The 22109-nt window shown below is 42.6% G+C and overlaps 1 protein-coding gene across 1 annotated transcript in view; it reads right to left on the bottom strand.

Moving 5' to 3' along the window:
* Positions 1-22109, bottom strand: part of SIM2 (SIM bHLH transcription factor 2) — an 82248-nt gene that overhangs the window by 16329 nt on the left and 43810 nt on the right. Inside the window, exons 4-5 of the mRNA XM_075197231.1 lie at positions 15885-15993; positions 2139-2224 (exon numbers count right to left, since the gene is read on the bottom strand). Of these exons, the coding sequence (XP_075053332.1) occupies positions 2139-2224; positions 15885-15993 (195 nt within the window). The remainder of the gene's footprint in view (positions 1-2138; positions 2225-15884; positions 15994-22109) is intronic.

Below are 22109 nucleotides of genomic sequence, written 5' to 3'. Positions count from 1 at the left end.
TGTAGTTTTGTTACTTGTGTTTGGAGGACACAACGTTGACCTTAGTGCGCTTAACTTCCATTAAACACTCCAAAAAGTTGAATAACATCATGAGCGAGTATGGGATCAGACCCAATGATGCCATAATAGAAATGTGGCAATATGAATTCAAAGTATGTTGTATGCTGGTTACATATTTAACTTTATTGCCAAAATATACAAAGTTAGAAGAGCTATTCTACCAAATTGTCCCAGATGTGAGTCTACTATGCTGATGCAGTAGGTGCTGGCTCAAGCTTAGGAGCAGGGTCTTCACTGTGCAGATCCACAGGTCATTGGTCCCAGAACCAGCCTCACTAGGCAGCAGCTGACTACTCAAAAGGGTGAAACAGGAATCAAAGTCAATATACAAGCCAAGGTCAGGTCGGACATGGTTCAGGAACGGTATAAGAGGCCGGTGTCGGGGAAACAGGCAAACCTGAGCAACCAGTAGCGGTAAGACAGACAGAATAGTAGTTGAGTAGAACAATGTAGGCACAAGGTGCTCAGACACCCAGAGCCGGATCATCCATTAGGCACCCTTGGGTCCCTCCTAGGATCGTGTGGGCACTGATGGCCCCGATTACTTTTCTCATTTTATTTTTATTTTGTTTTTCTTTTGACCAAGGGGGATGAAGGGGACCCAAACCAGTATATTGCTTAGAGCCTATGGTGTTACTCAAGCTGTGTAGGCAGCAGACAAAAGACTGAGCGAGTTTAAATGGGGGAGTGACTATGGTCACAGGCTGACATCCGAATGCACAGGCACAGGTCACAAAGACAACCAAAACAGGAGCGTCTATATAATAAGCGCCCATTCAGGAGCCCGCGCCAGCTGGGGGAGCTCAAGAAGGAGGAAAAATGGGGACAGAGGGAAGACAAGGAAAGATGTGTTACAGCTATGTGATATGGCAATATCTGTTGATGTCATGCCCGTGTAGATCAGGGGTCAGGGAACTTTCTTAGTTTTTACCCCCAAATATATTTAGATACGCCGACGTTACCCCCTTGATTTGAAAGGAAGGAAATCATATATTATTAATTAATGGTATTCAAAATTTTATTGAATCTATTCAAAATTTCTTTGAAAGCTTCAACTTCAAAACTTTAGGTTTTGGAGAAATTATGTTATTTCATTTTTAATACGAGAGCATCAATATTTTTGTGTCAGAGCAATTTGGATACAGTCTTCAGCATCCAATCGATTTCTCTGCTTTGTTTTTATGTTCGTTAGAGTGAAAAATCCTTGTTCGCAAAGGTAGGTTGTTGCAAAAGGCACTAACTTTTTGACTGCCTCCTCATGTGCAATTTTGATGCCTTTGCAGCTGTTGACATCCAAAAATATGACAGATCTGCTTTGTTTTCAAATGCAATACGTGCTTTATTATTACATCGAAGCTCAAGAAGTGCCTCTGCCAATCCTGGAGGCTCTTCTGGTACAACAGCAATATCACATTTAAAGGGGTCTACAATCCAACTGACAGCGTGTGAATCGGCAGCATTACCCCCAGGAATTTCATTTTTACCCCATTTGGGGTAATTTACCCCTGTTCCCAGACCACTGGTGTAGATGGTAAGTTTAAAAGATCTATTTATATGTTGCTCAACATCTGAAGTGTTCACTGGTAAAACATTACACCAAGGCCATGTATATAGTATGAATATGATCAATAATCTGAGGAAACCATACTCTCTGTACAAGCTGACATATGGTGACCTGAACTCTGCTTGCAGTATATTTGGAAGGGCCGTTGTGAGCGGACTGTATGATTCCCATTCATGTAAAAGATCTCTGCTGATCAGAGGTCTTCAACGTGCAGTAAATGCATATTCACCCCATCCCAAAGTCATACCTGTCAACATTCCTAGTTGGAAAATCAGGATGTATTAGGACACGCCCCTGACCAGTCATAACCATGCCTTAATCAGACCATACCACACCTGATCTACTTAACCCACGCCCATTATGGGTGAGACCACACCCATTTAGGATGTTTATAGCTGCTGCTATCCACCTGAACACATCATACTACAGCCATGCAGCGTGTGCAGCTGCTTCCTAGTTCATTCACCTGTTACTCACACTCTATAACATCTTTTCTGATGCGCAGTACTCTTACCTTGTATCCGCTACACGTAAGACCTGCGTTTCTTTTCGCCAGAACACACTTCATCCGTAGAAAGAATGACCTTTCTATTTCATATTCTGAAAAAGAACAGATTCATAAAAAGTACATCATATTGTCAAGTTTTACATCACGGCGCCCTCGTGCGACTATACACCTACACATTATTGGGGTTGTAGTGGGGAGTGAGCTAAAGCAGGGGTTTCTCCTACCCCCAAAATTTGCCTCTTTAACCTTGAATATGTATAACTGTTTTCCAAGCACCTGTTAATGTTTGTTTATTTATATCATGTAGCCTATAACATCTGTAGCGTTTTCTATATACAATAGCACCCAGACTTTCGATTTAATTTTTTTAGCCGTAGCCTTGTAAAGCGAATTATATCTTGGGGGCTTGTCCGGGAGACAGAGGCAGATTGCATGCGCTGAGTCAGTGTCTTTTATACAAGATCCCAGTTTCCACCCTTAGAGAACAAATCATAAACCAAACATACATAAATACAATAATGAGAGTCCTTGAGAAAGAGTGGTTGATCCTTGTACCAAGAAAACATAATTTTGTAATGTAACTTTCACTCATATTTGTATATGGTCCAATATCACTACCTACTTCCCCAGCCCGTGAGAATGAGGCAAGTGTAGAATTGTACCCTCTAAACAGATAAAGCTCTGCCGTAAGCAATTCCAAATCCTGTTGGCCACGCTAACTGCTAAAGTAAGGAATATGTGTTACGACTGCTTATACTTTGTATGTGGCTGCAGTACCTCAATTCCACCAGAGGTGCTGCTGTTTTGCCCCTGAACTTTACACCTCGCCTGTAGGTGACTAACTCCTACAGGCTATGTATAAAGTTCAGGGGCCAAACAGCAGCACCTCTAGGTGGAATTGAGGTACTGCAGACACATACAAAGTATAGCCAGAGAGGTAACAATATGTAATTGGAGTGAGATCCCTCCCCCTCGCACTACTACACATCCGGGGACCGATATCTGTCTCTTCCGGTCTCATTGTTATAAAATTGTCATACAATCTGTTTCAAACTATTTGCATTTAAATGTGTAAAAATCGATAAATACAAAATGGCATACATTTAATAAAATGACATTAGTAATACCCAGCAGCCTATGCTATATAAGTCTTCAGCTAAAAATGATATGATATAAGTTTGAACAGTTGCTTCTAATATGCTGGGGATTATAGTTTCACTTAGTGCAAAAATATAGGCGGATTATGTTACACATAGAGACCCATTTATAGTGAACTAAAAACAGCTCTACAAGTTCTCGGAGTGTTTTAAGCTTTAGGATTAAGAATAATTTTGCTGACAGAATTGAGATAATTGCCAGTCTCTCAGTAAATAATGGGGTATTCATTTACCGTGTCGGATCCAATGTTGTTGTTTTAAAAAGTAGGTTAATGTTGAAATAGTCATTTTCGGTAGCAATTTCCCGCAGGCTGCACAGTCTTCTAGCTCATTAGAAAACAGCTAGTCTGGGACTCAGTCTTACACTGAGGGCCATTTGTAATAAAAGCATTTTAGAGGTTTACTTTTTGTATTGTGCAAATCCACCAAAAAATGTGTATTCATACAAAGAATCCAAATGTATTTTAGCTTTTTTGAGCTCTTTGGTGTCTGATTGACTCTAGACATAGCAGTGGCCGCCATTTTGTGGGTGATCAAATATTGTTGTGAATGCAGCCTGTCCCTTCTCTAGGGACCAGTGACATCATCGAGGCACTTTGTAGAGGCAGCCATTTTGTTTACCGAAGCAATATTCAGGAGACGGCCACATATCAAGTTAGTCATATGATTGCCAACATTTCAGTACCTGGCATTGGGATAGGGGCATGACCAGAGAGCAATGCTTCACAAACCTGCTCCTCAGTCCCGCCAACAGTGCATGTCGCCCAGATCGGCACAGGAGCATTAATCATACTTGCCAGGGGGCGTGGGGGGAGGGCAGGAGGGGGCGGGGCATGGTCAATCACATAATTTTGGCCCCACCCCGGCGACAAAAAAGTCATTTTGGCGTGGGGGGCGGGGCCAACATGATGTTATTCACCACGAATCACATAATTTTGGCCATCAAATAGCAGTTTGCGGGATACTTGCCTGCTCTCCCGGTAGTCCAGGAGACCTACCCGAATTTCGGGAGTCTCCTGGACATTCCGGGAGAGTTGGCAAGTATGGTATCAATAACATAATCTGAGAAAGCACCACAAATTAATTGTTATTACCCAGCTATTTTGTGAGGAGATGCAGAAAACATGCACTGCTGGGAGTACCTAAAAAGATCATGAAGTACTGAGTCAGTCATGCCCCTCCCCCCCCCCCCCCAAACATTGAAAATCGGGACACGATAAGCCCGTATCTTATTTGCCCTAAACCCACCTGTAATGCCCCTAAAATGCCCACTATTAGGTGAAAGCATTCAAATTTCTGCAGAAGCCACACCCCTTTTGAGGACCCCGATTGGGGACTGTCCCAACAAAATCTGTACAGTTGAGAGCTATGGGTCAGAGCACCCTATGTAAGCGGAAGATTTTTTTCTGTTTCTGTTGAAACAGAAAACGTTTCAGCTAATTGATGACATGGTGGTTAATTAAGCGCATTTGTCCCAAATAAATATGCTGGAATACAGCATTCACTGTGGTTCATAAATGACCCCCCTACCCTGTCTAATTTCGTTTGTACTGAGTTATTTTATCAACTCTTTCGCCTCAAAAGTCTGCAAAAAGCATCAGGGACAGCATAGTGGCACTGTGGTTAGCATTGCTGCCTCACAGCGCTGGGATCGGGAGTTTGTTTCTGCATGGAGTTTCTATGTTCTACCCATATTTGCTTGAGTTTCCTCCAGGTGCTTCCACAGCCCAAAAACATGGGGGGCTAATGTGAATGACACATATTATTTTGGGGTGAGTTATTGTTTAAAGTGGTCTTAAGGTTTCAACCAGAAATATATTCTCAGAATAAATACAGTGAGCAAACAAGGAAACTTGAGACTAATACTTTTATTTCTCCTCTCCAAACTAACTTCTGTCTTTGAACAAATACACAGCACCTAGTTGGCAAATCCCCACAAGAGCAGGACATGTAGGTTTCTTTTACTTGCACATTTTTAACATTTCACACAAAAAATAAATTGACAATTTCTTATAATCAGCTTCTTATAACAGGAGATAAATCATCTTCAGCAGATGCTTGTTAATGTATTGGCCCTCGGCTAACGATCCTACATTATGGAAAGTATTGCGGTAAACCGCCATTCAGATATAAACTTTTGTTCTACACACAATTGCAGGTTTGGCATGTCAGGTGCTTGCGGTCTAAGGGGCATATTTAATTGTCCGCGGTTTCCGCCGTGGAAAAACTATTACCGGCATTACGGTAATAGTAAGACGGATTTCAGCTCACAGCTCCCTGAGCCGCGAGCTGAAATCCAGCGAGAAAAGTACCGTAATACCGGTATTTACGCGTGCTATTACCGTAATGACGGTAATAGTGTACGGGGCGCGTTAATTTTGGCTGTAACGCCAACAATTGAATATGCCCCTATGTATGAGATAGCGTCGACAGGGATGATTTTTATCGCAGCGCTAAAAAAAATCTATTTGCCGCAACTTATCAAACAAAATCTTGACGAGTATCTGACTGATACTCATTTGCCTCAGCAATACTGGTCCGGAGAGGTAAGGGTCACCTTACCTCTAAAACATGCCCACTTGTGAGCCGGCTACCCCACATTTTGGGCCTTTAGTTCCACTAATTTAAATGAAAAAAAAAAAAAGGTAAACATAGTTTAAAAAAACCCCTCAGTTCAAGTGGCAAGTAATGGGGGGGGGCAGCAAAATTACGCAAATAAGGTTTTTTGAGGCCCTGGCCCCGCCCAATTCACTAGGAAGCGGGCAGAATGCGAGAGGATGACCTGCGCTCCTGGGAGTGTGGGAGACCTATCCAAACTTTGTGAGTCTTCTGGACATTCCGGGAGAATAGACAAGTATGGTATAATTATTATACAGCAGCTACTTCATTGTTATATGACAGAAATATATTGTGCTAGATGGCTTTTATCCATCAAAATTGTGGCTGCTGTATCTCTATAACATTTATAGGGCGGATTTACGCTGTTTCCAGTGATTCTACAGCACCTTGTGAAGTATCTGCTGTCATATTAAAGGATTCTGGTCTTTCCCCATTAAAAATAATAGACTCATTTTGTCAGTATATTTTGGGCAATAGGTCTTGTTACCTGGCCCCAGGACTGAAGTACGGTGCTCTGGTTTATTTTTTAAAGCGACTAAAAACGTTTCAGCTAATTGATGACATGGTGGTTAATTAAACGCATTTGCCCAAAATAAATATGCTGCAATACAGCATTCACTGTGATTCATAAATGACCCCCTCTGTCTAATTTTGATTGTACTGAGTTATTTTATCACCTCTTTTGCCTCAAAAGTCTGCAAAAAGCACCAGGGGCAGCAGCGTGGCACTGTGGTTAGCATTGCTGCCTCACAGCGCTGGGGTCGAGAGTTTGTTTCCAAACAGAGCCCTATCTGCATGGGGTTTCTATGTTCTCCCCGTGTTTGCTTGAGTTTTCTCCAGGTGCTTCCACAACCCCAAAAACATGGGGGAGGGGGGGGCTAGTGTGAATGTTACATATTCTCTGTCCAGTGCTGTGTAATATGATTGGCGGGGGCTGGCTGGCAAACTTTAGGCGGAGGGTTGAGGGGGGTGAGAATAGGCTCAGCATGTTATTAGAAACATTTTAAAGGAAAATTAATCATGTAGCCCAGTGACTCAGCCCGAAGAAGCACACTATGGAACCGGCCTATGGCGCAGATGATTGGCGCTATATAAATAACGATGATGCTAATAATAATTTTAAAAAATAAAGAGTGTATTTTTGGTAGGATTCAGTCCTCCTACCATGGGTGTACCCAGCAAATTTTACAGAGGGGGACAACATGGTACAAAACCATGTGGGCTTTGGCAAATTGTCAACAAGTCGTCAGAAGGGGTGTGGTCAGGTCATGGAAGGGGGCGTGCTAATTAACTCCGCCTCCAAACTCCGCAGCAAAGCCGCGCACTTCACCACTTAGCTGCGGCACTGTCCTTGCATTGCTCACTGTGGCAGAGGGAAGGGAGACATCAGTGGCAAAGTCATGATCGCGCAAGTCAGCCCCTCATAATCAAGACCGTCTCCCCAGAATATCGCCAAGGAAGCTGAGCGGAACTGGCCCAGAGCGAGCCCATCTCTGCCGTCTTATGCATTCATCAGCTAACCTGCGAATGCACAGTGGAACCGAAGGTCCAGAACTACAGTTTAAAAAGGGTGGCTCAGTGGTTAGCACTTCTGCCTCACAGCACTGGGGTCATGAGTTCAATTCCTGACCATGACCTTATCTGTGTAGAGTTTGTATGTTCTCCCCGTGTTTCTGTGGGTTTCCTCCGGGTGCTCTGGTTTCCTCCCACACTCTAAAAACATACAGTAGGTTAATTGGCTGCTATCAAAATTGACCCTAATCTCTCTCGGTGTGTGTGTATTTTAGGGAATTTAGACTATAAGCTCCAATGGAGCAGGGACTGATGTGAGTGAGTTCTCTGTACAGCGCTGCGGAATCAGTGGCGCTATATAAATTGATGATGATGATGAAATAATTGTAAACTTTTTAAAAATTATTTTGTTCTGTTAACGCCATCCGGAGATTAGTTAAAAAAATACAGTTTTTTTCTGAAAATGGTTCTCCATAATATAATATCTATATCTATCTATCTATCTATATATACATATATATCCGAAGCCTTCTCCTGTGAGTATTGTTAGATCAGATCCGCGGTCAGACAGTGGGTTTCATGCAGACTCCTGACTACTTCCTATCCGATCAGCACTTCACGGATAACAGGATTAAATCCTCGCACATCTATATCTCATTTGTTATTCCTTGTAAAGCACATTTTAGTAAATTCTCTGCTTTCTATGATGACGGAGGATTAAGCTGAGACTTCAAGACAAACCTCACTCCGGCGTATCCAATACCGCACTGTTTTCAGAAGTCCTCCCTGTCATTATTAATATTCTCTACACAGTGACTACAGCTGGGGGAGGGGGGTGGAGTGTAACTGAATGCGATGTGGAATATCACCTCTGCCAGACCTGTGTTGTATTAAAGGTATTATGTGAACTGAGTGGACTTAAATGAACGGATTATACCAATGATTGTGCCTGGAAATGCTGGGCCCATTTACATAAATACTGCTCATGTCGCTGCTAGACTCTGATGTGGATAACGGGCACAGTTAGAACTTCTCCTGGAAATTGCTGAGTCTTAGAAGTAAATTTATAAAGCATTTTTTGAAAAAGTGGTGGAGCAACCAATCAAATTCTGGTTATCATTTATTTAGTACATTCTACAAAACAATAGCTAGAATCTGATTGGTTGCTATAGGCAACATCTTCCCTCTTTCAAACCCGCAGTTTGATAAACTTACCCCTTTAAAGGTTATTGCTGCCTCTAATTAACAGATCTTAAAGCGGAAGTACTCACAAAAGTTCCTAATTATCCCCTTTAGAGTGGGGACTTCACAACAAAGTTAAGATATATGGACTGAATTATTAAAGGTGCGAAAAAGCCCTAATAGCAGCGAAAAACAGGTTTCACCTCAGAATGGTAAATAACAGATGGAAATATTTCTCCCCGTGTTTGCGTGGGTTTCCTCTGGGTGCTCCGGTTTCCTCCCACACTCCAAAAACATTCTGGTAGGTTAATTGGCTGCTATCAAAATTGACCCTAGTCTGTGTGTCTGTCTGTGTGTGTGTATGTTAGGGAATTTAGACTGTAAGCCCCAATGGGGCAGGGACTGATGCGAGTGAGTTATCTGTACTGCGCTGCGGAATTAGTGGCGCTATATAAATAAATGATGATGATGATGATGATAATTAAAAAAATGCTTCAATCTTTGACTAAAGCATTTTTTTATGTTTAAATGTTATTAAATATTTTGTTTCTTTAATAAGTATTTTTTTATATATTTTTTTTTTACCTTTTTTTGTTTTTGTATTAAGAGGATATGAAAACCGAAATCTTGGCTTTCAGTTTCACCTTGCATGCCTTGCGCCCATGTACATGCTGGCACTTGTAATTAGCAAACAAATATTATAGCCCCCTTAATAAATTATTTATTCATATTGCACCCATAATATAATGAACAATGTAATTTATAAATAAATTTTGCCTTCATAATCAATTAATATTGATTTGCCCCCATAATGGAAAAGTCAATGTTGCCTCCTCTTATGTTCTGAATGTCAGGATAACTCACCAGCTCGCAGTGTGAGCAATCACGCCTCTCACAACCTCTTCTTTTATTCTGGCGGTTTTTCAAACCGCGGCTCAGTAAATCTGACCGTTTGTATTTTAAACGCGTTACAAATCAAAACAATTGCTATTGCCGGCAAAAGCCCAGGGGAGATTTTTTATTTTTTTTTAACACGGCGGGGGAAAAAAAATCTTGCTAACAATTGAATACCCCCCTTGGCACATCATGCTCTGAATACACACTAGGTGTATACAATGGCATACTCAAAAGTCAGTGCTCCAGTAATGGATTGCCTTACCCAGAAGCAGGGCCTGATTAAGGGTTCTGGCCGCCCTAGGCTAATACGGCCGCAGCGCTCCCCCCTCCTCCGAATATATAGGTGTATAGGAACACTCCTGAATATGAATGTTCAGGTGTATTCTCCAGCATTCAAATTTAGACAGATTGTGCCATTGTCTCTTACCTGTTCTTGCTCTTCTCTCTTGCAACTTTGTTATCCTCTCGCTGGCTTCTGGAAAGTTGGCGTCCTGTTTTGAAAATGCAAAAATGTATTATAATGCAAACCCTGAATGATTAGGCCCTTTAGTTGAAACAAAACACTCCATTATGGCCAGCTAAAAGTACCCCATTGGACAGGCATATGTAAGCAATATCTGAATATTTGTTGTCAATCAAATACAAACCTCTACCAGCCCCATCTCACTAATATTTAGTATTCTAGTGATTGCTGAGACCACCCATGTGACCACCACACAATCATGAGATTCTGCCCCCCAAAGCTGCTCTATTTTTTAAATACCCCCTGCAGCCATTTTCTTTACCTCCCACCCTGCATCCATCCCCCTTGCAGCTATTCTCCTTACCTCCACTCTGCTAGCTAGCTATCCCCCACCCCCGTCACATCAAATTTCCCCCAGTCACATATATCAGCCCCCCTCCTCTGCCCTCCTTCATACATATCAACCTCTCTCCCTCCCTATAGATTTTCATGGCAGCCCCCCCCCTCCCACCCTATAGATTTGTATGACAGTCCCCCTCTCCCTCCCTATACATATGCATGACAGTCCCCCCTCTCCCTCCCTATAGATATGCACGGTAGTCCCCCCCCTCCCTATAGATATGCAGGGCAGTCCCCCCCCCTCCCTATAGATATGCAGGGCAGTTCCCCCCCTCCCTATAGATATGCAGGGCAGTTCCCCCCCCCTCCCTATAGATATGCAGGGCAGTTCCCCCCCCCCTCCCTATAGATATGCAGGGCAGTTCCCCCCCTTCCCTATAGATATGCAGGGCAGTTCCCCCCCCCTCCCTATAGATATGCAGGGCAGTTCCCCCCCTCCCTATAGATATGCAGGGCAGTTTCCCCCCCTCCCTATAGATATGCAGGGCAGTTTCCCCCCCTCCCTATAGATATGCAGGGCAGTTCCCCCCCTCCCTATAGATATGCAGGGCAGTTTCCCCCCCTCCCTATAGATATGCAGGGCAGTTCCCCCCCTTCACTTACCTGTAGTTGTGCCAGCGTCGCTCCTCTCCTCAGATCAGCGGATAGGAAGTGAAGACGTCCTGCTTCCTGTCTGCTGCACAGCAACAGGCAGCCTGGCGATTGGCTGTGTGTTGTTAACCACTGACCAGCAATGCTTTTGATCGTCGAGCCCTCCACCCCCCCGCGGCGACCCCCCCTCCCCCACCCAGAAAAAAAAATGAATGAAGAAAAAAATAAATAAATAAATACCCGCAGCGCTCCGCCCCCCGGGACCCAGCGCCCCAGGCTGCAGCCTGGTCAGCCTAGTGGTTGATCAGGCCCTGCCCAGAAGTCAGTACTCCACTAATGAATTGCCTTACCCAGAAGTCAGTGCTCTAGTAATGGATTGTCTTACCCAGAAGTCCGTGCTGTAGTAATGGATTGCCTTACCCAGAAGTCAGTGCTCTAGTAATGGATTGCCTTACCCAGAAGTCCGTGCTGCAGTAATGGATTGGCTTATATGCATGTTTCTATCAAAGGAGTTTTCCCTAACCTCTTTTATTATTGCAACGGGGAGAGGGTTTAAAAAAATATATATATATTACCACCTTGTAGCAAACTGTATGTTTGTATGAATTGTGTATTATCCTCAAGAAAGCCTAAATCTGATATAAAACAGTCTAAATTTGCATTTTCAGTTCCTATGGTGAAATATATGAGGCACAGAAAGCACCCCCCCGATCTAACCGAAATGCTCAGGCAGAGTTACATGAACCAAAGGAAACTTTCTTTCTTTCTTGTGGTGGAACCGACCGCAGCTAAAATAGTTAAATACTGGGTATAGAAAGTCTGTCTTGAGGAGAATGAATAGTGTGATACAAGCAAATTGGATTTTTGAACTGGTAGAGGATGGAGAGATCAGAAATAATTTCTATCACATTGTCCATGAACGGCAGCAGCTGTTTCTAATACTCCACCTGAGGAGCTGGAGTCTCTGGGACTTGTTGCGGCCTTTGATACTGAAAAGGCCTCGTTGCTTCTATTCCTGTGTTTCATTTCCCTGTTGGTTTACAAATTTCATAATGTTAATTCCTACCATATTCAGTATTTCAAGCTGATGGACTGGAGATCGCAAGAGACACATTTATAAGCAGATTGCAAGCCGCGGCCTTGAGTGGTTTTGTGAGGGAAGCATGGGGGCTGCCATTTTGTTATAGTCCGCCACGTATCCCGGTAACCACTTTAGGCTCAGCGATTTTAGATCAGTTTTATAACATACTATAGTAGGTGGCAATTGGACATAGGAAGATTTTAGTTTCTAAAAGTTAGTTATTGCTGTATTGTGAGAATACATATTTAATTATATCTTCCTACAATACATTTTATTTTATTTTACATTTTAATAGTTTATTTATTGTGTATTTATATAGCGCTACTATAGTACACAGCACTGTACATAAAATATCCAATCATCCTCAACAGTGACTGCCCCTTTGGTGTGCACAGTCCAAATTCTCCTACCACAAAAACACAAATACACATCCAAGGGTCCATTCTCTTTTCAGTAGCCATTTATGCTGCCAGCATGTTTTGCGCTGCAGAATGACACCGGAGCACCTGGAGGAAACCTACTCACAAAGCGGGGAGAACATACTCCACCCGCAGTAGTCTGTCATCTGTAATTAGGATGAAATATCATACATATAGCATTATGTTTTATTAATACAGAAAAATTTTTAATGATATGTCCCAAATGTTTGGGTAGTTTATCAGGCTTTTAATAATAATATTTAAATTAAATGAATATGTAATATAAGCATGTTATAAAATGATTAATTCATGTTATTGAATTAGGGCCTATTAAGTTAGGATGGGGTGACGGGACCTTTGATTTAATGCTGGGGTGGTATGTGGCTATTATTTGAAATTGGGGCTAAGTTTGGGGAGGAGGGCTATTTATTAAATGTGAATAAGAATTACTTAATGCCGGGGATCCTTGTGGGAAATGGTAATGTTAAACATAAATGATATTCATTTTTGCTGGGACTGGTTGGCATTTTCTAAATTTCATGTACCCATTATTTTTTCCATATAGGGCCTCCAGCATTCCAGGATCCAGACAAGCAGCAACTGGCCTAAAGACACCAGCAGCCACAGGGAGTGAAAGCGACAAGAACAGATAGGAGAGAGCAGGACAGTCTGCCAACTGTCCTGAATCTGGTGGGACAGTCCCGTATTTGGGTGACTCTCTTGCTTCGTCAAGATTTGGTCCAACTACAAGGACAGTTGGGAGGTATGTCCCGCATAGCTGTGTACTACTTGTGACGGCAGAGCTGCGTGCATCTAACAGTAGTGTACACAGTTTTGCCTGTGTATTTGTCTAAAATGTTTCTAAAATGATAACCCTCCCCCCTGTCTTAAAAGTGTCCCGACCTCTCAGAGCCTTTTTCCATCTCTGGTGATACTTTAGTGGTTTTTGCATTGACACCATTGCCTGCCTTCTACCTTGCACTGGTCCCATTCTCAAATCACTTTGTTGAACATATACCCAGCCCCAATTACACTGACAATATAATTAATCATGCCTCCTTTGCACTTTCTATATCACCAGCACACCCTTGGAATAGCTCTCCCCTTCACTTATGTCATTGTCTGCCAACCCTCCCTGCACTGTTATTAAGTCAAACCACCACCAATCACTGGGCACATTTAGACTAATACACAATTGTTACAAAATAAGTGTTTTCTTGTAGATGCTTGTAGCATTTCACCTTTGTGGTGATCACACTGGATAGCCATTAGTTATAAGGATTATTTTTAATGCATTTTTTTTTAAACACACAGTACACATTTATATATTATATATAAAGAGAGAAGTTTGGCTGGTAGTTTGCATCTCAGGACGTCAGGGGAAGATGCAACAGTGCATGAGGTGCCCATATGCTGCTCTGGCAGACTGATCAGATAAGACTGTGCCAACATGTTTTATAATAGTTAAATTTCTTAAATAAAGAAAGATATTTTCTTTTAAGGGAATATTGGAAGGATGTGTTAGTAGGTAACTAAACAAGTTTGAGCACAGAGGCATAAACCAGTCGCAGATAATGCAAATGGATTCATTTATTTTTTATAACACAGGACTGGCATCTTATTCCCTGTATTGCTTTAGAGATGACCGTCTGTGTCTTAAATCAACACATCTAGGTTTTCCTAAGTGTTAATACAACCAAATTCCAGTACTTCTAAATCCCGCCTACTTTTGTGTTGGCCACACCTACCATTGTTTTGGTTCCGCCCACATGAGGCCACTTCAGAATTTTTTTCCAGGGCCACTTTAACTTCTCTGTTGGGAGCGTACACACTAATGCGGTATGGTGCCGAATGGTCGTTTATTGTGTGATATCCTGTAATGTGTAACCAGTCTAAGTAGGCAGCATATTGAATTTTGGGTCATTGTACTATGGAAGTGTTAGTAACAGTGGCGTTAATCTCCGGGGCTGTCACACCTTAGTGATTATTCACAGAAAGGTGGAGGTGAATGGTCACACACAATTAGCAGTAAACCGACCAGCTAACCAGTTTAATAATTCACCTCTGAGTGGGGTGAATAACCTTCATTATTGGCTTCAGTTGTGTTAGGTGTATTTATGTGAGTAGAGGACAATCATGGTCCTGTGGACATCTGAGGATGAAATGAGCTGAAGTACAGGCACCGCACAACACTGAGTATATTTGTGACCCTCCTGCCTAGTTTTGAGAGTAACACATTGATGTGTATAGCACAATGGTACTCAAGCAGGAATAGGGGTTAAAAGGGCAGTGTTTAGGGAAAACCAAAAACTAAGGTAAATGAATGAGGGAGGGAGCAGTAGGCTGTGCTTTGTAGTCAGATTATCCCTTGTGAACCCTGGATGTGCAACCAGAGCATGGACTTGCTGAACATGGTGGCTTGTGCGGAGCTGTAGAGATACACACCCGTATAGGTACTCTGCTACGCACGTCTCTGTAGCAGAACCTAACACTTATATATTCCGTTATTGAACGCTTACTATTAACCGTCCTTAATAGTGCCATGGGCTTTGCAGAGTATATGGAAAAAACCCACATGAATATGAGGAAAATAAACAAACACCACAAAGGTGGTGTTCTGGTTGGAATTGAACCCATAACCTCTGGGGTGTGAGGTGGCAATGCTAACCACTCTGCCACTGCTCCACACTTTCACAACGAGTGACGGAGCGGCCGGGCGTGCATATTGTGTACACTGAAATGGCAGACAGTTTGAGTGAATGTAAACGGTGACTCTTATTTCTGATAAACAATTCAATTCATGCTTCAATTTAAGTGATTCGAATTTGCCTTGTGTCATATGTCTAAAGCTGGGTGCACACTAAATAAAATTAATGCAGATGAGATATCTGTAACGATTCTACCAATGACTGAAAGTCCCGATGATCATGCAGATTCATGTGTACACACCTACACGATTTACCTTGAGATCTGTGATCTTCATCTATCATAACCATCTGCTGAAAAGATGGTGACTCTGCACACTGTACAGATGATATCTGTCTACACTGCTGCTGGTGAGTGCGTACACACTTCCACATTTGCCCGACATTGTTCCGTCGTTGATCGTGATTTTTTAGGAAGTTTATAAAACCAAATGACACAACAGGATGTGCAATAAAACATGATTGTGGGAGTTTACACACTAATGCGATATCAGACCGAACAGTCGTTTATCGTGTGATCTGCATGATAATAAGTGGAAAAACCTGTAGAGTGTACCCAGCTTTGCAGTCTAGGCAACCTATGGAAAGACAGAGTCTGGCTGACCCTACACTAACACTTCATACAACCTCTCTGTCTGGCTGTTTCAACGTTCATTGGTTGCTCAATATCAAGATACGCTGGAAATATAATACTGATTATAATGCAAGAACAGGGTTATAGATTTACCTTGTAGTAAGTGCGGGTGAAGGGGCTGATGAGCTGTCAGTACCGCCGTCATCTCATCGTGATCTGAGGGATGGATATACTCATAAATGCTATTACCGGTTAGTTCCACCTGCCAGGAGAAAACACAGGGTGATAGCAGGCAATACTGGGCAGACACGTCATGTCTCCATCTCTGAATGAGAGTGGGATCACTGCTGCTGAACTATAACCATTGTACCATACAAATGTACTTTTAGGTTACAATAAATCTACATCTACTTCTCATACTTGTATTTAGAAGCCAGTGTTTGCAGATATTGCACTGACGCTCTCTGGGGTTCTAGAAGTCATCATCTCTGCAAGAAACTGACTTTGTTCCCCAGCAAAGAAGACAAGTAGAATACAGCACATTGTATTTCTTATCACGGCTCATACCTGACAACAGTGGAAGCAATTTTGAGACAGGACATTATACTTAACAGAACATAATATTTATATGACACTATACACCCCAACATAACCTGATCATAATACAATTCTATTACACTCTATACAGACATAAGACACTACACCCCCAACATGACCTGACCACTGGACATGATCATAATACAATTCTATTACACTGTATACAGACATAGGACACTACACCTCCAACATGACCTGACCACTGGACATGATCATAATACAATTCTATTACACTCTATACAGACATAGGACACTACACCCCCAACATGACCTGACCACTGGACATGATCATAATACAATTCTATTACACTATACAGACATAGGACACTACACCTCCAACATGACCTGACCACTGGACATGATCATAATACAATTCTATTACACTATACAGACATAGGACACTACACCTCCAACATGACCTGACCACTGGACATGATCCTAATACAATTCTATTACACTCTATACAGACATAGGACACTACACCCCCAACATGACCTGACCACTGGACATGATCCTAATACAATTCTATTACACTGTATACAGACATAGGACACTGCACCCTCAACATGACCTGACCACTGGACATGATCATAATACAATTCTATTACACTGTATACAGACAAAGGACACTACACCCCAACATGACCTGACCACTGGACATGATCCTAATACAATTCTATTACACTGTATACAGACATAGGACACTGCACCCTCAACATGACCTGACCACTGGACATGATCATAATACAATTCTATTACAATGTATACAGACAAAGGACACTACACCCCAACATGACCTGATCACTGTAGTTGACCATAACACTTATACATTACACTCTTCAATGACAAATTGTGCTGTCTTAGTTTTTACCCAGTGAGGTGTGGATAGAACACAGACACAGTATGTAGAGAGGGGCTAAGTACGATTAGACCACCAGGCTGCAGCAGGGATACTACCATGTAATTATATACTGACCACAGGCACACAGGAATGTGCAGTACTATAACCAGATACAGTAGTTATATATAACACCCTACCAGAACGTCATCTGCTCTTTAAGAAAGATGTCACATGACCTGACCTGTCCAGGTCATGTGACACCACAATAAGGAACAATAAGGCTAGTGCTGTGCTAGGCTGAGCTGATCTTGGCTGCCCTCTTCTGTCATGTAACCTTTCTCTTTCATTATTCCCCTTTGTAGTTGTACTTATCACATACTTGCCAACATTTTTTTTTCTTTTTCCGGGAGATGCCGGCTGGGACGTGGGCGTGTAGGGGGCGGGGCTGCGAAATCGCGTCATTTTGGCCCCGCCCCGTGACGGAATGACGCAAATTGCGTCATTTTACAGTGGGGGCGGGGCTAAACGCCGCGATTCCGGGTGAATCGCGGCGTTTAAACTAAATTTTTCCCCCTTCCTATCAGGGAGATTGCCACACTCGTCCGGGAGACTCTCGCAAAATGCGGGAGTCTCCCGGACAATCCGGGAGAGTTGGCAAGTATGACTTATCACCAGCCCCCTCCTCACCTCCTGCAGATGCTGTTTGTTTTTCTGCCTGGGAATGGTCTCTCCACTTGTGTGACCTACTCTTGGTTAACACAATAAATTGCCATTTAATGTTCTCATTCTTCTACACTGCTGAGTAATCTGTATGTGTGTATATGTCAACAAATGTATCCTATATACCAGATGTCATTGCACAAAACGGTTGTCAGGCAGTCCAGTCTCACGTGGCATACAGGTAAATACTATAAATACATCATGTATACGACTTGCTATTTTTTTTATGTGTCTAAATAATAGTTTAAATGTATCAATGTTTTTTGCTTTTATATCTTTCTAATGTCCCATTACCTAACCATACACAAGTAGCATGCCCAATATTCACCCTATCTATTATTCTTTGTCATTTTTGTGGTTTAGGGTCACACATAATGATATGGAGCTAATCTGCAGATATCGCTGGTTGTATCACAATAATGGTAGACAGCTTTATTCGTATTATTATTGTTGTCATCATCAGCTATTTATATAGCGCCACTAATTCCGCAGCGCTGTACAGAGAACTCACTCACATCATTCCCCGCCCCATTGGGGCTTACAGTCTAAATTCCCTGACATACATACACAGACAGAGAGAGACTTTAATAGTAGACAATTAACCTACCAGTATGTTTTTGGAGTGTGGGAGGAAACCCACGCCAACATGGGGAGAACATACAAACTACACACAGATACGGTATCCATGGTCAGGAATCTAGCTCATGACCCCAGCAGGGCCGGATTTACCGCTAGGCAACGCCTAGGGCCCAACGGTCCCCAGAGGGCCCTCCCAGGGCCGGCGGTAAGCGGGATAGGCAAAGTGGAGGGACGATCCCCTCCGCCTGCCGTCCCCGTCTGTCCGCCGGCATAATAAAACAAATTGCAGCCGGAAACAGATTTAATTAAAAAATAAAACAGTCACGTGATCGCGCGGTGGCTCCCAGTAGTCTCTCCTCCCACTGAGACATTCAGTGATAGCAGAGAGGAGGAGAGACTGCCGGTAGCCGCCACGCGATCACGTGACTGTTTGTTTTTTTTATCTGTTTCCGGCCACAGTGAGGACTAACCGAGGAGCAGAGAGGAGCAGCACATTGGAGAAGAAAGAAGACAGGAAGACAAAAGAGAAAAAAGCAATAGAAAGGTAAGTAAAACAAAGGAGGCACTTCTACACCAATCAAACAAGCTCTCTACCTGGCCTGGCTCTATGCTGGAGGCTTTAATAATTGTCCTGCATAAGCCAGAGAAGAACCTGACACTGTGATTCATGTAGACCCATCACCTTCCTAATCTGTGACTGTGCAAAAGCCCTAACCATTCATCTTAATAGGGTAATACACAGTGTGATGATGAAGGGCACAGAGGTGATGAAGGGGCTCAGAGGTGATGATGAAGGGGCACAGAAGTGATGTGAAGGGGCATAGTATGATGATGGAGGGACAAAAGTGACAATGAAGGGGCACAGCGTGATGATAGAGAGACAAAAGTGACAAGGGCACATACTTGAATTTAGGCATATTTTTTTTGCAAACAACTTTCTGCCCTGACTTAAATACTTGTTAAGTTGTTTTGACCGAAACTACTTAAAAAAACGGGACTGCTCGGTAATTATTTAGGGATGCCTTTTTCACATGTTAGGTACGCCCCCAATTATGCAAGCCACGCCCCCATTGCTATGCCACACCTCCTTTGGCAGCACGCCCGACACATACTTTCACTTCTGCTTAATTATAGGGGTATATGGTATGCTACCAAAAAATAGTGCTATGGATTGTTTCAGGGATGGGGGCCCCATTCCAGTATCCTACCTAGGGCCCCATGAGTTCTAAATCCGGCTCTGAACCCCAGTGTTGTGAGGCAGAAGTGCTAACCACTGAGCCACCATAATTATTATTAATATTATTATTGTTGTTGTTATTCCCATGCACAACCATTTCAAGAGATTCTGTTCTTAGATAGTTATACTGAAGTGTTACCAGGCCCTGATAAAAAAAAAAAAAATGTTTTAATTAGTGCTTTATAGCAGCTTACGTTATATGCAAACACTGCCTGTTCTATGTTCTCAGCTGTCTGCTGCTTCCTCAGTTACAGGTCTTATACCATACTTGCCAACCTTTGAGAAGGCAATTCCGGTACATCCCGGTCAGAGGGCGTGGTTGGAAGGCGGGGCGCGGTGAGTCGCGTGATTCCAGTCTACTTCGCAGGTCCCATGGCCACTCTCTATATTGTAGAACAGGAGTGGATGAACTGTTCCAGCAATGTAGCAGCTAATCCGTTATGCTGCATTTTATTGCAAATTTATTTCAATTAGTGGCATAGTGCGCCTTTTCTAAAGGGAGTCCCATGCTTATTAGGCCTTTTTATTTGTGAGTGGTCAAAACTTCCTATAGAGTGAACGCACAGGAGGGGGTCGTTAGACTTACATCCTGTGTCTTATAGAGATAGGAAACCTAACAACAAGTAATTTAGGAAATCACAAATTGATGTAAAGTTTAAATTGCAATAAATCCAAGTTCAGAGAATATATTACATCCTGATGTTAACATTGAATGTAATATCTCAGACTTTGTGGTGCCAGCTAGGATCAGAGGGCTGGGCTACCCCCTGCCAACATGTGTAGCAGAAACAGTATATAAGAGCTGTATTTTTTATTTTAACTGTAGTATTCCATCTGTACTTCTGGATGATCACCAGTACCACTAACTAGTGTGGAAAGGTCCTTGTCGGAACTCTTGAGCAATAAAACATCACTGTTTGAAGATTCTGCCTGAGGTCTATTGGCTGCTGCATCTTGTGGCCAACAGATAAGAGCTTACACTCTAATCTGTTCCCCAGCATCTCTGTGTCAACACTCTGCCCACTACCCAGCAGTCCTGATCCATAGTAAGCAGTCAGCAGGTACCAGCCAGCCTACAGCAGAGAGGTGCTGCAGCAGCTATAGCAGCTACCCAGCAAACGGTTCTAGGTGCCATTGACTCCTTTGAAAGTGTCTACTGGTGGCAGCCACTATTGCTCTGTAGGCATTCGCGAGTCATCGAGTGCCTGGTGGCAGGTGACACCAGTAGAACAGGTCAATAACAATCGGTTACGGACGGTGAGAGAGAACCCCAGATGAACTGTGCAGGAAAAACCTCCCTCCATTCCTCCTACCCCCCTACAGACCGGGTGGTGAAGTCTAGGACCTTCTCTTAGAAGGTCTAGAGGATTATGCAGCATTCCGCAGTATTACTGATGCAAACGGGCCATGTACATTGTGTATGTCACTCACTATGTATCCTGGACCCATTACAGCATGAAATACTCATGGCTTTATTGGCAGAGACGATATTAAAGTCTTGCACTCCTTCACATACTATAAATTTTTACGAGATTCTCGCAGTCCTCTGGGTTTGAGAAAGTCAAAGTCATCCAATAAACCTTTAGTTTCTTTATCTGTTTTTTCAACCACACAAATGTAATATCTTTTTAGCTGACAGAAGAAGAGATTTATTGTCTATAAGAATCTCTGTTGTAAAGACAGGAGGTTTTACCAAACATGACAAATCACCAGACGTATTAAACACAAACCTTTCCTAAGCAGTTAAAGCTGAGGAGAAAAGAATATTCCGATCTCTATTATTATCGGTGCTCTGGGGGGGCTCGGAGATTACCGTTCAGACATAAAATCTCTTCCAGATGTGACAAGGTTGGAAATGATGCTGATAGTCCATGTTTCACAAATAGTTTTAATCATTTCAACAAGGTTATAATGTTTGTCTTACATTTTTAAAAATCTCCTGTTGTATTTGGTGTTAAGATGTGTATGCATTTAGGCCTGGTAAACCCTTGGGCCCTGTGAACCAGGCCATAAATACTGTGGGGTTAATACACTGATTACCCAGGAAAGTGAGGAAGGGGATGTCCACACAACCACTCTCATTGTAGAAGTTATACTTTGTATTTGATTGATGAGCTCACACTCTTTTATGATTTTATCTAAATAACATATACGAGATATGGTGAAATTCCAGCTCTTTAGCAGCCTAGGTATATGCAGATGTGTGTGAGGATTCACAACACTAGCTCCAGGTGACAGCTGTCAGAAAGCAATTACTGTGAGGATTCACAACACTAGCTGCAGATGACAGCTGTCAGAATGCAACTACTGTGAGGATTCACAACACTAGCTCCAGATGACAGCTGTCAGAATGCAATTACTGTGAGGATTCACAACACTAGCTCCAAATAAATAAATATATCAA

This window comes from Mixophyes fleayi, chromosome 2 (genome assembly GCF_038048845.1).
Source record: "Mixophyes fleayi isolate aMixFle1 chromosome 2, aMixFle1.hap1, whole genome shotgun sequence".
NCBI lineage: Eukaryota > Metazoa > Chordata > Amphibia > Anura > Limnodynastidae > Mixophyes > Mixophyes fleayi.
The sequence above is the reverse complement of the archived record's forward strand: the minus strand, read 5'-3'. Positions and strand labels throughout refer to the sequence as shown.